General features: G+C 41.8%; 1 protein-coding gene across 2 annotated transcripts in view; it reads right to left on the reverse strand.

Annotated features, from left to right (window-relative positions):
* LOC126049261 (cytosolic phospholipase A2 beta-like) overlaps positions 1–13,845 on the reverse strand; it is a 33,712-nt gene that overhangs the window by 4,725 nt on the left and 15,142 nt on the right. For both annotated transcript variants that reach the window (XM_049825343.1, XM_049825341.1), the window contains 10 exons: positions 13,447–13,484; positions 12,404–12,539; positions 11,276–11,412; positions 10,797–11,019; positions 10,076–10,193; positions 8,900–9,037; positions 7,587–7,691; positions 6,809–6,994; positions 3,610–3,776; positions 2,901–3,087 (listed from right to left, as the gene is read on the reverse strand). In XM_049825343.1, coding sequence (XP_049681300.1) covers positions 2,901–3,087; positions 3,610–3,776; positions 6,809–6,994; positions 7,587–7,691; positions 8,900–9,037; positions 10,076–10,193; positions 10,797–11,019; positions 11,276–11,412; positions 12,404–12,539; positions 13,447–13,484 — 1,435 coding nt within the window. The remainder of the gene's footprint in view (positions 1–2,900; positions 3,088–3,609; positions 3,777–6,808; positions 6,995–7,586; positions 7,692–8,899; positions 9,038–10,075; positions 10,194–10,796; positions 11,020–11,275; positions 11,413–12,403; positions 12,540–13,446; positions 13,485–13,845) is intronic.

Below are 13,845 nucleotides of genomic sequence, written 5' to 3' on the forward strand. Positions count from 1 at the left end.
ACAACCTAGTACATACAAGGAGGCCTTGTGATGTTAACCACGCGGGATCGCCTGTTGCAGAGTGCAGAGGGAACAGAGCACCCCACATCAGCCCCTCATCCTTCAACTCAGTCTCAGGTTAACCCAGCCTCTTGGAGTTGCCAACATCCATCCTCCCTCTTAGGTCAATCTTTTTGCTTAAAAGGACACCCTAATCACCTCCACCAGGGACAGCAGCAGCCTCATATTTATGCTTCTACAAAATGTTTAGAGTTACTTTTTTTCTCTTGTTTTTTACCTATCTCTTTGCAGTCTGAACCAAATGTGCCCAAACCACACATGTATTGTGAGATGGCTGTCAGCAGGGCTACAAACACACTGCTGAGATATTCCTTATGATGTCTACCAGAACTGCATGAAAATGACACAAGAATTTTGTTTGAGACATAGAAAGTTTTAGTCTAACCTAGTGGTTTCTGGGCAGTGTGATCTCATGGTGCTGGGCACAGGCTGTCACTAGAATTGGCTGTATTAAAAATGTCCACGTTTTGCTTCACTGAGCCTCCCAATATTCACAGCCATATTATCTGTGCTATCCACATCCAGATACAGCTGCATCTGCCTCAAGCACAGAAAAAACACAGTCTATAGTTGCATTGAAAATGGGCACTTCACAAGCTGATTCTCTTTTCTAGAATTTAAATAGTTAAAAGCAAGAAAAATAAGTACCCACATTCCACAAGGTGTCTCTCAGCCATCTAGAAATGAAAAGCTCTACTGTTAAACTTGAAATCCACGCAAGCAGGTTGCCAAGTACCCTCCTCCCCCAACCACCCACATCAGTTGCTGGCTGTCAGCTTGACTGATGAGTCACCGGCTGCTCAGAACATGCAGGTGAGCATCGCAGCTCTCGAATTTGGGCCTGGAGCGCTGAGAAGCTGCAGCAGCTGCTTCGCTCTGCGTAATCTCATCCATCTTTCATTCAGAGAGACTCTGAAACACTCCCCTATTTTACCTACTAGCCACTGCTCGATGGCCGTATCGCACTATGCATTTTGGGCCATCTCCAGCCTCCACCAAACAAGCCTAGTTCCCTCTACTGGGTATCTCTTCTGTTCATCCATAGAGTTTCTAAGCGTTATTTTATTGGTGTATCTCTTACTGCACATATTCTCTGAGCATTGGTGAACATCATAACAGAAAAGGAGCTTTACTTAACCTGTTTTGCTGCTGTTCATAACCTTCCCCAAATGCTCCCTCAGAGACATCCATTTTGCTGTGGTCCCAATACCACAATATAACGCTCTGTCTGCTGTGCTGAGCGAGGGAGAGCAGAAGTTCCTCGTGGCCTGATAGCTCAAAAGGTGTTGTGTGAGATACTGCAGGGTTCATTGCTGTAAGAGCTCCAGCACAGAGGAAGGTCTCAGGTTAAGGAAGTCAGACAGCAGAGGCACCAACAAGATACTGCCTGTCTGATGTTTGCAGAGTATCCCACAAGCTGCGGGAAAAAAACCTAGTCTATCCTGGGGGTCTCTTGTACTGATGTGGCCTTTGCTGCTTCAGGCCTGCACTCAAAGACAACACCTGAGGGCAGATCCCCCTGTCCAGGGTCTGCTGGGTCTCCACACAGGACCAACCCGACTGTATATGTTCCCACGGCAAAGCCATGGTTGTTGTTGAATCCCCTGGAGAAAGGGAGGAAGGATATGAGCTGTGTTACCTGGGACACTTAGGGTCTTGCTGTCTGTTAATCGTGTGCACAGAGCTGCCAAACTCATGCGCAAAGCTTTTCAGCAAGTACAGGACAAGGCCCTTCTCTGTGAGCTAATGCAGGGTTTCCCTTGTGTGCACCACAGACTAACAGAGCTTTTCTGGCAGCTTTTTCTATTCACTGTCTTTTAATAAAGGAAGTAACCTCCTTCTCCCACAATGCTTGTAACAACACCATATAATGCCTTGGCTGAGGTAGGACAATCAGTAACTTTTATGCTTCTTACAATTATGCCAACTAAACATTGCATCCCCTCCACCTCCTACTATTTAATGTTCTGAACATGTTCGCAACAGAATTGCTTGACCCAGCTGTTAGCAGCCATGTGCCTGTTCCTTCTGCTCTGACTCCTGGGCCACAAACATCATTCTTATTACGGCTGGAAAGACTTGCTAATTCTCTCCATCTAGATGGTGGTTGGCACAAAGGCAGGAGAGTATGGGAGAAGCAACCAGCGCCCAGCTGCTTGCTCACTGCTAGGTCTTAAATTGATAGGGGGAAGCTGAGGGAAGAAGCAGTTGGCAGATGTTCTCAGTCTCTTCTAGATCGAGGAGGAATTCTGGCCCTATGTTTTCCCCAACATCTTACCACTGCAAGCGCTGCTTTCTGCAGTATGCCTTGCAGTGTGAGTTGCGGCTTAAAGCCTTGTTCTGTCCTGTGTCTTAACATCACTGAGTCCGCTGTGGTTTGCTAACCTGCCTCTTGAGCGGTACGTGGAGGCAAATCAGTAGAGACATGGACCTGCCTCAGCTACCTCTGTCACATCATGGTTTACTGGATGAGAGAAACAGTTTCACTCTGTATATGGGGAACGTAATCCCAGTTTTGGTGAGAAGGTTAACGTGATGAGGTTAACAGGAAAAGACTTGACAGCTCCTCCTCTGCCATGGTGGAAATTCATGCACTTTGAGCTGAATGCAGTAACCTAAACCTGGCCTGACAGGTGAGTGGGCATGCTCATTCATAGCTCAATGGAAGAGGCAAATATACATGTATGACTGTGATGGGTAGGAGACAGGAGGGTCTCACTCACACAAAGGCTGTGCCCTTGCTTAAAATTATTGCTACAAAGGACAAATAAGATCCATGCTGTGGAAAGACAAATGGCCCGAACTCAACTAGAAAGTATAGTTTTGTTGACTGAACTTACCAGGCTCCTTGAATTCCTTAAAGGTGTCATTCACCAGGGGGAAATGGATTACTATGGGTGCTCTGGGGTCCTCCGCATCCGAAAACACATAACATTCCTTTGGGTTCTTCTCTTCTTCTTTACTTATCTCCACTTTGGGGAATGGGATTTTCTGTATCTTGCAATATTTGTATGTCATCTCTAATTGCTGTGGACACAGAATGTCATTGCCTTAAAGCTAACGCTAAGACAAGAATCAGGTTTACTGAGGTACCACAGAAATACTGTGGCAACTTAATTCAGTCCCTAGAATCACTCTGCAATGAATGTGTAGTCCAAAGTAGCCACAGTATAACCCTACTTTCTGCCACCACTCCCCACAAGTCGGAAGATGCTTCTTGTCACCCTATAATGTTTTTTACAGCTAGAGGGAATGACCAAAAGCCACCCTTAGAATTTGTCATGAGGACAGACCAGGAGAGATCAAGGTCATATATCCAGCAACCGTTACTGCAATTCCCTGAGGATCCTAGGAAGTGCATGCTGCAATCCACTACAGAGAAGAGAGCCAAACGGTTTCTATAGTTCTGGTCTTGAAGGAAGTTTCTTTCCTCACGGTGACTGGTTTGCTCTTGAGTGTACGATCAAGACTTAGCCACTTACTTCAAAGTTTTAATAACACAAGAAGAGTTTTACCAGGGCTGCAAGGAATGAAGCATGTTAATCTCACCTTGAACACATTCCCCAAACCATAATCAAGTGAAATAATGACATCTACATTCCTCTCTGGCTTGAAAAGTGCCGCACCACTGGTGTTGATGAAATAGCCAACATCTATCAGGCAAAGATATTTCTGCAGCGGTGTAAGATTGTTAGGGAAAGAGTCCAGCACGGTGTCTGAAAAACATTTTGAATAGAGTTAGCGGTGCATCAGCAGGAAAGGAGGAGTCAGTAATTCTGTCTGTGCTACGTGTTAAGGGCAGCCCCTTGGTTGCCCTCAAGACCAGGCTCACCTCCCTCCACAACGCGAGCCCACAAACGTGGCCTCAGGAGCGCGCCCTCCAATCTGCACGTCTGAGCAATGCCGGCCTGTTACCACACTCCCCCCGGCACACTCACAAAGGCAGGCCGAGAGGCAGCCAGGCAGAGGGCAGGTGAGAGACAGACTCCACTGGCCTCACAGCTGCTCTGGGCAGTGATTTTCCACAGAATACAGACTTTAGCCGACTTTTTTTCCCCTAAGAACTGGGAAAAATGCAAACAACAAGAACAGTTTCACCAGTGTAGCAACAAATCTAACAAATGCAGTACATCACTGCACTTTCGCGTTGCTCTCTTTTTGCTTTTGCAGTCTCAGGACTAGGCTCCTCTCCCAGGGTGAAAAATTTGACTTCAACCCGCTTTCAGTGATCCCTCATATAAATTATCTTAGCCATGCTGCAAAAAAATACCACATCATGCACACAGCATCCCCTACAAACAGCTTAAAATTGCTTGAATTAATTAAACCACACATTAACACCAACAGGAGCCAAAAGGGGATTATACCAACTGGCAAGCTGAGATTTAAAGACAGTTTCTGATAGCTAGGCTCTTATTTCTCTGCTAGCAACCCCACCGGCCTGCCCTGTAGACAGCAAGTCCACTATTGTTCCCCTGGTACCATTTCCAGTTCCGTGGAATAAGAAACATTTTGCCATGGTTTTAAATATCAAAATAGTGGTTTAAGAGTGTTCCTCAAGTTCACAAAATGAGGTAGCAAAGTCCAGAGCAGAACCCTTAAGCCTTAAATCATTTGTGCTTAGGTATTTTAAGAAACTGTTGAACACAGAAATACTGCAGGTAAGTTCCAGTATTTCACTTCTTTCAATCTCTCTGCCTCCTTGACCTCGTTCTGTAGTGTTGATTTAAACCGTGCAGAATAACTTTAGCTTGTTCCATAGCCTGGAATGTTTGACAGCAGCTTGAAGTAATAACTTATATTTTTTCCATTCCCTCACTGTCAGGTCTTTACAAAATTATTTGCTTATTTTAGCATTCATGGCTGCTGGGAATTCACAGATTCTGCTGTAATGAGAGACATTTTTCTTGCAATCCCTCACAGAAGAAACAGAGCATACTTTTTAGTTTTACTTGGCCTGGTGAACATTTTCAGTTGAAATTCCATTACTCCCATTTTCTTATCATGGAGATGGAACTGTGAAGCATTTATTCATGTCTGGATATGTGAATTAGAAGTAGGTATTTCTTTGGGAGAGGCTCTTCTTCCATCCTACACCCAAAAAGGGACTTTGAAAAAAGTCCTGCCTCGGGAATTCCCTTGAAAGCGTGAACCCTACTGTAAATGCATTACACTAATTCGAGGCTACGAGTTCTCACATTTCTCACCATGAAAATTAGGCTTTTCACATGGCATTTAAAGTCTTGGTTTAATGTGTCAGTTAACCTGAGCTGCAGGGAAGCCTTTAAAACACAGATATATTCTGGAGGCTTCACCTACCATGAGACTATCATTTCTGCTCACTGAACTGTCATCTCCTCTTGCTCCTAGAAGATGGATCCATACCTGGTTTTAGCTTCATCTTATGCAGGCAGCCAAAAGAGGATACAAAATCTGCTAATTTTTCCCACTCCAGACTTCATGCTTTCCACTTATTTTACTTTATTTGTAGAATATCTACCCTGAGTTAGTCTTTAGCGTCCCTATGCTCTCTTCCTCCAAATCCTCCTTGAAATCTGCTTCTACACATTTGCCTTTATAAAATTGCTATTCAACAAATGTAAGGAAAATTCTTTTTTTAACATTTACAGACTGACAATCTTATCCTTCATCCACCTTCTTAAGCTACTTGCTTGCTCCTTCTCTCACCCACCCTTCTTATGCTACTTGTTTTCTCCTTCTCTCACTTGTTTTCTTAGAGCAGACTTTTTTAGGACATGGACTTTTTGCTTAATGGACATTTTGAAAGCACTTAGCACACTCTGGGCTCTGCCTCAGTCCACAAAAAAGCCCTACTGTCTCTTGCCACTGTCAGCAAATCATGTAGCAATGGCAACCAGGGACAAAAAGTGTTGTAACTTGAATGAAACAGGGGACAGAAAACACAAGTTGCCAAAGAGAAGGACTGAGAGGAGGCAGAGAACACATGTTTTCTTGCTGAGGTCAGATTAACCTTAATAATGTGGGGTTCTCCCACACTGCTCCCTGCTCATGGAATAAATGAGGACACTGGGATTATGGGAAGATTTGCGATGCACAAAACCTCAGCTCCATCACCTTGCTATCATTTCACAGATTGTTTCATAGGTTTTGAGGTAAAACTGTTACAACTGTTTACTTTGCCTGCCTGCAGAGCACAGTCCATAGAAAATTGCTGTTCAATTTATACATCAAGTCTACACATTCTGTTTGTTTAATATATACAGTCTAAACCTATGTGGCTTTAGCTCTCTGTTGCTGGCTCTTGGTAGTTCTGTTTCTGAAGGGTTAAAGAGAGGTCTCTGGATGGATAAGTCATCAGGCAGAAATACCACACATATGGCATCCTTCATCTTCTTCCTTCATCTGATCCACATAATAAGCTGCTATTTTATGCTTCCGGTGTTGCCTTTGTTTCTTGACCTCAGAAGATTCTACCCTTTCTGAATCTTTTGACTACTGTACCTATGCAGAGCGACAAACTTCCTGTAAAAGAGCATGCTTTGACAAAAATTACAGATATCTTCAGGAGGTGAAAGAGTGGCCCATAGACTAGTTCATTTTAACGTGTTAGCCTAAAGAAACAGACACCATGAACACAGTTCCATCTCAACAGATTTCCAAACCCTGAGAAAACATCTCTAAATGTGAGATTTCCAAAATCTAAAAAAAAAAAAAAAATTTCTGAGATGTTACCTGCACACTGCAGCTAACTCTTTGTTGCAGTTACCTTTCCATTCAATAAATTTTTTCTGATGGATATAATCCTTATGAAATTCTAAGCCTCTCAGGAAGTTATAAGACTTTCCCAGTAGTGGACGGTTGGTCATAATGTCCTGAAACATTTCATACAATTTCCCTGACAGACAAGACGGAGGCTCGATGATAGTGACATCATCCTCAGGGGAATGTTTGTCTGAAATAGAGAAGGAAACGTGAGAAAAAACATCAGCAATCTGTTCTGCCAGGCACCTTTACTGGCTAGCTGCCCTTGCTGTCTTCCTGTGGGTCCCTCCCATCCCTGTTTCTTGCAGACTGCCTGAAAACATACGCACATGACCAATCCCATTTAAACAAAGATATATTTGGTTTTGTTTAAAGCAAGTGCAGCTTTTGTCTTTTACTCTTTCAAATGACACACCGGCTTTGTACTTTTGCCTACAAGTAAAAGCCACCCTTCTCATTTGCAGTCATGGGAGGAGCCATTTAACAGACCATGAGAAAATCTTAAATGAAAAACATTTGTAACTAGCATGAAGTGTGCCTCTGGGTTTAAAATAAAATAAAATAAAATTAGATGAGATGAGATGAAAACATCACATAGTGATGATTCTGATACAGGTGAAAAATCACACTGGCAGATCCACAGTGAGGCAACACAACATGCAGCAATTTAGGGAGAACATGTGAGAGATTATTCACAGACAGTATCAATAGTGTATCGTAATCCTTTCCTGAATAGGAAGCACTGTCTGGTCAAAACCAAATACTGATTTTGAAACTCTTACCTATATCTACCATATCTTTGGCCCATCGTTCCCAGAATTCATTTGAATTTGAGGACCAGTACAAGCCATCCAGCAAATTCCTTGTAAAGATGTTTGTCCAAAGACCTGCAAGTCAAACCACATGGGAAAAATACTGCACCACCACATGTTGACCACCAACTATTACAAGTATCCATGCTACGTATTATTGGCCCACGTGAACTGGCCCTGTCATGACACAGCTTAAGCAGTAGGTCTCACAGAGTTCAAACATAATGGTGTCAGCAGTTCAGTGCTCTTTCTCAAGAGATAACTACACACAGACCATTCACTGTATAGTACAGAGTAACAAAATAAGAGGTATCAGTCACCCAAATGATGTTTTAGAGTGTTTACTGTGTACTTGTGAAAGAAAGCAGGCTTTGAAAGCATGGTGAAGCCAAATAAGCATGAGGCCCTTCTTTAAACTGATTTATTCTTTAAATTGATCTAAGACCCACTTTTTCCTTTCAGGCATGTTTTGTTTCTGTGCAGTTCAACTGGTCCAGGATCAAAATAGAATTGGCTCCATATGTGAGTCTGCTTTTGGAAAAGAAAGAACTATCCTTTGTCATTAAGACCCATGCCAGGTACTCGCACGAGGAACAAATTCAATCTCTAGCAGACTTCACAGTGAGAGAAACACAATTTTTGTCTCCACTGGACCCTTGTTTTTGGTATCAAAAATGGCTAAAATTCTGACAAGGAACTAAAATCTGCCTGGGGCAGACTGATGCCTCTGACCAGCTGCTTTTCCCCTTTTCTTCATCTTTAGAGGCAGAACAGCCAGTCAAAGCAGTTGTTGGAGGTTAAAAGGGCTTCCTTCATCCTTGTAGGCAGGGAAGATTAGTGACACCATTCTCAACCCACAAAGCTCAGATGGTTCTCACCTTTGTGGGTTGTTCTAGATGAGTTATATTTTATTTTTAGCTCCTTCCAATTCTACCCCAGCTATGCGTTATCTAGAAATGTAGTTGATGAAGTTGAAGAGTTGATGACTGGCCAGGGAAGAAAGCCTTATTATTTCCTCAACTTGCCTTCTCCACCTTCTTGTTTGGTTCAGAAAATGGGAAGGGGAACCATGCTGCAACTTTCCCAAATCTGCCCAGGTTAAAAGGGAGGACAGGAGGAAAGGAGCTTTACAAAGAGCAGAAGTGTACAAAAGGGGTAAAAAGCCCATTGAATGAAGACCTAGAGCAGACCTGCTGGCAAGGAGTGTTGTATACACACCAGTGGCTAGCTAGTACCATGCTTTCTACCATGTTGTGATTAACTATATTGCACTGCTAGGTCACCTTCCAGATAGCAGATCCGAGATTCTGGCAGCTTCTTCACTCGCCTTCCCATGAAAAATTCACTGTCAAAATATTCTGAACGAATGGAGGCTCCGTATTTTGGTATGGCCACCTCGTAAGGAGAGAACTCTGCCCACTCTACAAAAGAATTGACACATGGCATGTTTACTGTAATAAGAATAAGAAAACAAAACCTTCCCCTGTGGATAAAGCTATCCACAAGCTCCATGGATCTTGCTTGTCTCAGCAGCTCTGTACTATCAGTAGCTTTGTATTGCAAACTACACTGTCTAGTTCCATACAAACTGAGAGATGATTTGCATACAAAAGGAAATAGCTTTTTCACATCAGAAAGAGTCTAACATTAGCTTCAAAAGCTTGGCTATATATTTCTACTTAAAGATTCTAGGATCCCACTTACCTCTCTGAATCAAGAGCATCAAATGTACAACATGGAAGTGATCCAACCTGCAAGGAATGATTAGCAAGAAACCTCTACTAACCCAAACCCATCAGTCTACGTGATATAATAAAGCAGCCTGAAGACACATCAGCTCCAAACTAGAAAGTATCACAGCGTGGGCATGGCTGTGCAGTTTCCTGATTCAAGCTGTACTGCACAGCTATTGCAGTAGAACAGTAGCTATAAATCTAACCAACTGTAAGTACTACCTGTTTTTTCTTTCCAGTATCTGCTCATTTTAAAATCTTTTGTTGAATGTAGGCTTTTTGTCCATTTAAAGGGTGTCATATCACCCCCATCATAGCAATCATACTGCATTCTATTTTCATACCCTCATCACAGTAGTATTTAGGGAAGTGACAATTACATTTCACAGCACTTCCACAAACTAAGGAACCATCAAAGCCGTTTCATAGGTGTGGAACTGAGGCAGAAAAAGATCACATGATTTGCCCCCACTCACTCACAATGTCTGTGGCAAAACTAGAACTTCAGCCCAGACCTTCAGAAATGCCCTGTTCATGCCTGAGGATGTTATCCAGCAGGTCTGCTCTTTCTAATCAACATGCAGACAAACGTTTTATTAAAAGATGAATACTGAGTCAGGGCAAGCAGCAGATGTATTCCCCTTTTATTCTCCACACACAGGCACCCTCCCTCCAAATTCTCTTTAGTGCCTGTTCAGAGTCAGAAGAAACTCTAGGAATACTTACCTCTAAATTCGAAAGTACTGAACTTTTCCTCTTTCACATTGAGGACTGCATAGAAAGGCAATGGGTTTTGTCCATGCTCCAATGCCTTGCGCTGGTCTGTGAGTTTGTACTTTCTTGGCTAGTCAAAGAGATAAAAAAAATCACAGGAAAACTCTGGAAAAGCATAAGGCAAAAGCACTGACACAATCTACCTGAGTACAGATAGATAACAGATGTTTTACAACCTAAAGGAATCTGAGAGTCACATTTTTATGAGAGAACTGTTCCTTCATGTTCCTGCACTTTCCTTCCTGGTTGCCTTTTTGATACCTAGTAACCTCTCCATTAATATCTAAGTGCCTTGATTGCCTGCATCCCACAGATCTTTACTAAGGCTGAGACTAACGTTCACATGAGGACAGATTACTTTAGCTCTTAAGTGTCCAACTAGAAACAGACTTTAAAAGACATGAATTTTCAGGGGGGGGTTGCTCAGTTCTTTCTGAAAGTTTGCCTACTGAAGTTGCTAGCTGTTGGGCACCCTAGTACAGAGGCAGCTTCAAACCGTTAGCTATGCTGGAAAATCCTGGCTACAAGATCCTCTGTCATTGTTTACAAATCACACTGGGATGCCTCAGTCACTTTGGATTTGTTCCACACATTACTTCATGCCCTCAAAGAGTAAAGTGCTAAAGAAAATGAGTGGATGTTTCCCAGATGTGTGGCAGGACCATGTACATACCCGTTCATGTAAGAACATTTCCTGAACAAGTGACCACAGAGTTGTAAAAGATGACACATGTCCTGCTTTTGCCCTTTCAGCGAGTTCCTTGTGATAATACTTGAGATGCTCTACAGACATAAGGTTGAGCTTGCATTTTGTCACTTGTTCTTTTACTGCCTTAAGTGGCCCCTCCAGAGTCTTCTGTGACCAGTCGGCATGCTCATACAGGTCTGCTAGGGTCCTAAAGAACAGAAATGTGGGAAAATCATCCATTTATTTGGATGGTTTTGGAAAATTACTATATTTACCCAACCACTTTCATCAAAGAAGAGAAACAGCAAGACTAAACTGAAGTTATGATCGAGAGCCAACAGTAATAGGGGGAATTACATTCACTTATTTACAACGTCAGACTCTGAAAGCAATGCATCTCTCTCACTGCGTGGAAATGTAGCGTCACAGTCATTCCAAATACAAATCTCATTTTCTATACGCACCATGTCGAGCCAGAAGCCCCAGTGATATAGGTAACACAGTCCAACAGATGTAGCTTCTGAAGAGCTAAAAGGTGCCCAAACATAGCTGACATTGCTCTGAGGCCTCCGCCTGTTGCCATAACAGCTATTACTGGGACCTGTTCAAAACATAAGTATTATCTTCAAAAAGTTACTCACTTGCCTACTTGGAAAAGTCTAATTACAGCTCTTATAATTTCCTCAGCGGACTTCATTGGAGGACAATGAAATTACTTCAACATTCAGCCAGTCTTTACCTGTACTCTCTTTAAATTAACCTCCAGATACTCAGTGGGTTCCCTTAACCCCAAAGCTTGGGTAAGTTTGAACATGCAGTGATTTTAACTTTCCTTCCTCCCCTTGTTCTTTATAATTGGAATTGCAATGATTAATAACAGATAATTATATGATTTTGTTATAAATAACAAAAATTGTAATAAATGTAATTAAGACTGGATTCAAGAAAGTCCTGAGCAGTGTTAAAAAAAATATATTAAGCAAACAAAATGACTCTTTGGACAGCATCCATTCAACAAATACAATTCCAGCAAGAAAATAAACGTTCACTTCAAAATTCACCCTGAATCTTGGCAACAAAACATATTTCAGCAGGAGCTTGTAATAAAACGTTCTTTCTCCACCCTGAGTAATTCTGACTTTTTGTAAAAAGTGTTTAAAAATGAAAAAAAAAAAGGTAAGCCTAAAGAAGGGACATTACAATGATTTCATAAATATCTATTTGAGGTGAATTTTAAATACTCCTGTTTTCTTACTTGGTTTGGGTTGTCTGGCTAGGCTGTGTCCAACACAATGTACCAATGCCTTATATCTTGCTGACCTGCTACATCACACTGTTGGAAATGCTGACTTTGAAGAGTGGTATATTATGTCCTTGGGAATTTGACCCATTGAAAAGAATGGAAGCATGAATAGCTGAGCTGAAATTTTAGATGATTATGGGGTATGCCACATGGAGAACTTCTGTCCTGCTGCCATTCAAATCAATGGGTTTGTCATCAACATGCAAAAACTACTAGAAATTTTGTGGGGAGTTATGCCGATCCTAATTCAATAGACCCACACCCCATGCTTGGATTCCAACTCACAGACCTCACGTCCATGTAGATCTCTTTCCAGATGAAGAACCCTTTTCAGGGCACCGGCAACCACTCTCTTCCTTTTTTGCAAGAATTCTTGCTCTTCTCGGCACAGATCATACCCTAAGCGCACATCTAGTTTTTCTGTGCTGAAACATAAATAAATTCAGAGGCACAGGATTGGTGTTTAAAATGTATATGGGTCTATTTTCAGCAACTGCAGTCTACTAAATATCATAAAAAAATCATGATTCACTGTTCAGATTTAGAGACAGAAATGCAGCTTCCAGTTTCAAAGAAACTGCTTTGCTTCTACATGGTCTCTTTATTTTCTGATGTTTCAGTGTATGTTTTACTGCCATCTAAGGATAGCAAATATGAAAAAAAGAAAGGCTTCTTTGTGTCTTTAAGTAGCTTTGTAAGCTGAATCCTTTCTATTTCTGTTTCATATCATTTCTGAGCAAAGGCTGACTTGAACCTAACAAAATCTTTCATGGGGATTTGTACCACAGATTTATACAGAAACAGTACAATGAAAAATATATTCAAATCATTTTGGTCTATTTGTTGTCTGTCTCATTATCTTACAGTGTAACATTTCATCTTCCCTAGCTTGTACTTCTTTCTATTGATATCACCAGAGCCACAAATCTATTTTCTTAGGAATACCTGCGTGGTTTGAGTAATGTATGGACTCTGGATGTTTTGCTTATTTCAAATTCCCTTTTCCCTCTGTCTTCTTCCTGCTTCTGTGTCCCTTTTGAAGAAGCCTCCAATCTCAGTCTTTAGTTCTTTGATGCAAAGGACACTCAGTGACTAAGTTGCTCACTGTTTGAAATTATCATAATTTTTATTTTTTTTTGCATCTTGCCATGACTATTTTGCCCCAAGGACACTTAACTTTGATCTGTTCTGGTGACTCTTTAATGTTGAATGAACTATTCTTATATTTTGACCCTAGTCTTGTGCATTCCTTGTATCTAAATAAAGGATACTCCGTTCTAGAATTCACAGTTCAAAGAGCAATAAAACCTTTAGAGAAAAACAGTCCCTTACCAATCATTTAGTTGGAGGTACAACTGCAGTGGCACATTCTGTAAACAAAGAAATGAGAGCAGGAACATGAATGACTGGGGGAAAAAAGAGGCCTGAAATCCAGATTTTCAGTGTGTCCTGGAATGCCCCACCACTACCACTCTGCATACAGTTTTTTGGAAAGCTGTAGCTGGAAAGAGAAGGAAAGCAACTAAACACCAAACATATTCTACAGAGAAGCAAAAGAGGCAGGAGGAGTCAAAGTGGCTAGATGAACGGGCTGTGAAACAGGATTTCTTCCTCACTGTGAATATACCTCTATGAACCATCCTAACCCAGCAGCAGTATCACATTGCCACCTTCCTATTCTTGAGGATGAAGAGCAGCACCCAGATAAAGACAGTGATAGAAGAGGAAATA

Source organism: Accipiter gentilis, chromosome 22 (genome assembly GCF_929443795.1).
Source record: "Accipiter gentilis chromosome 22, bAccGen1.1, whole genome shotgun sequence".
Classification (NCBI taxonomy): Eukaryota; Metazoa; Chordata; class Aves; order Accipitriformes; family Accipitridae; genus Astur; species Astur gentilis.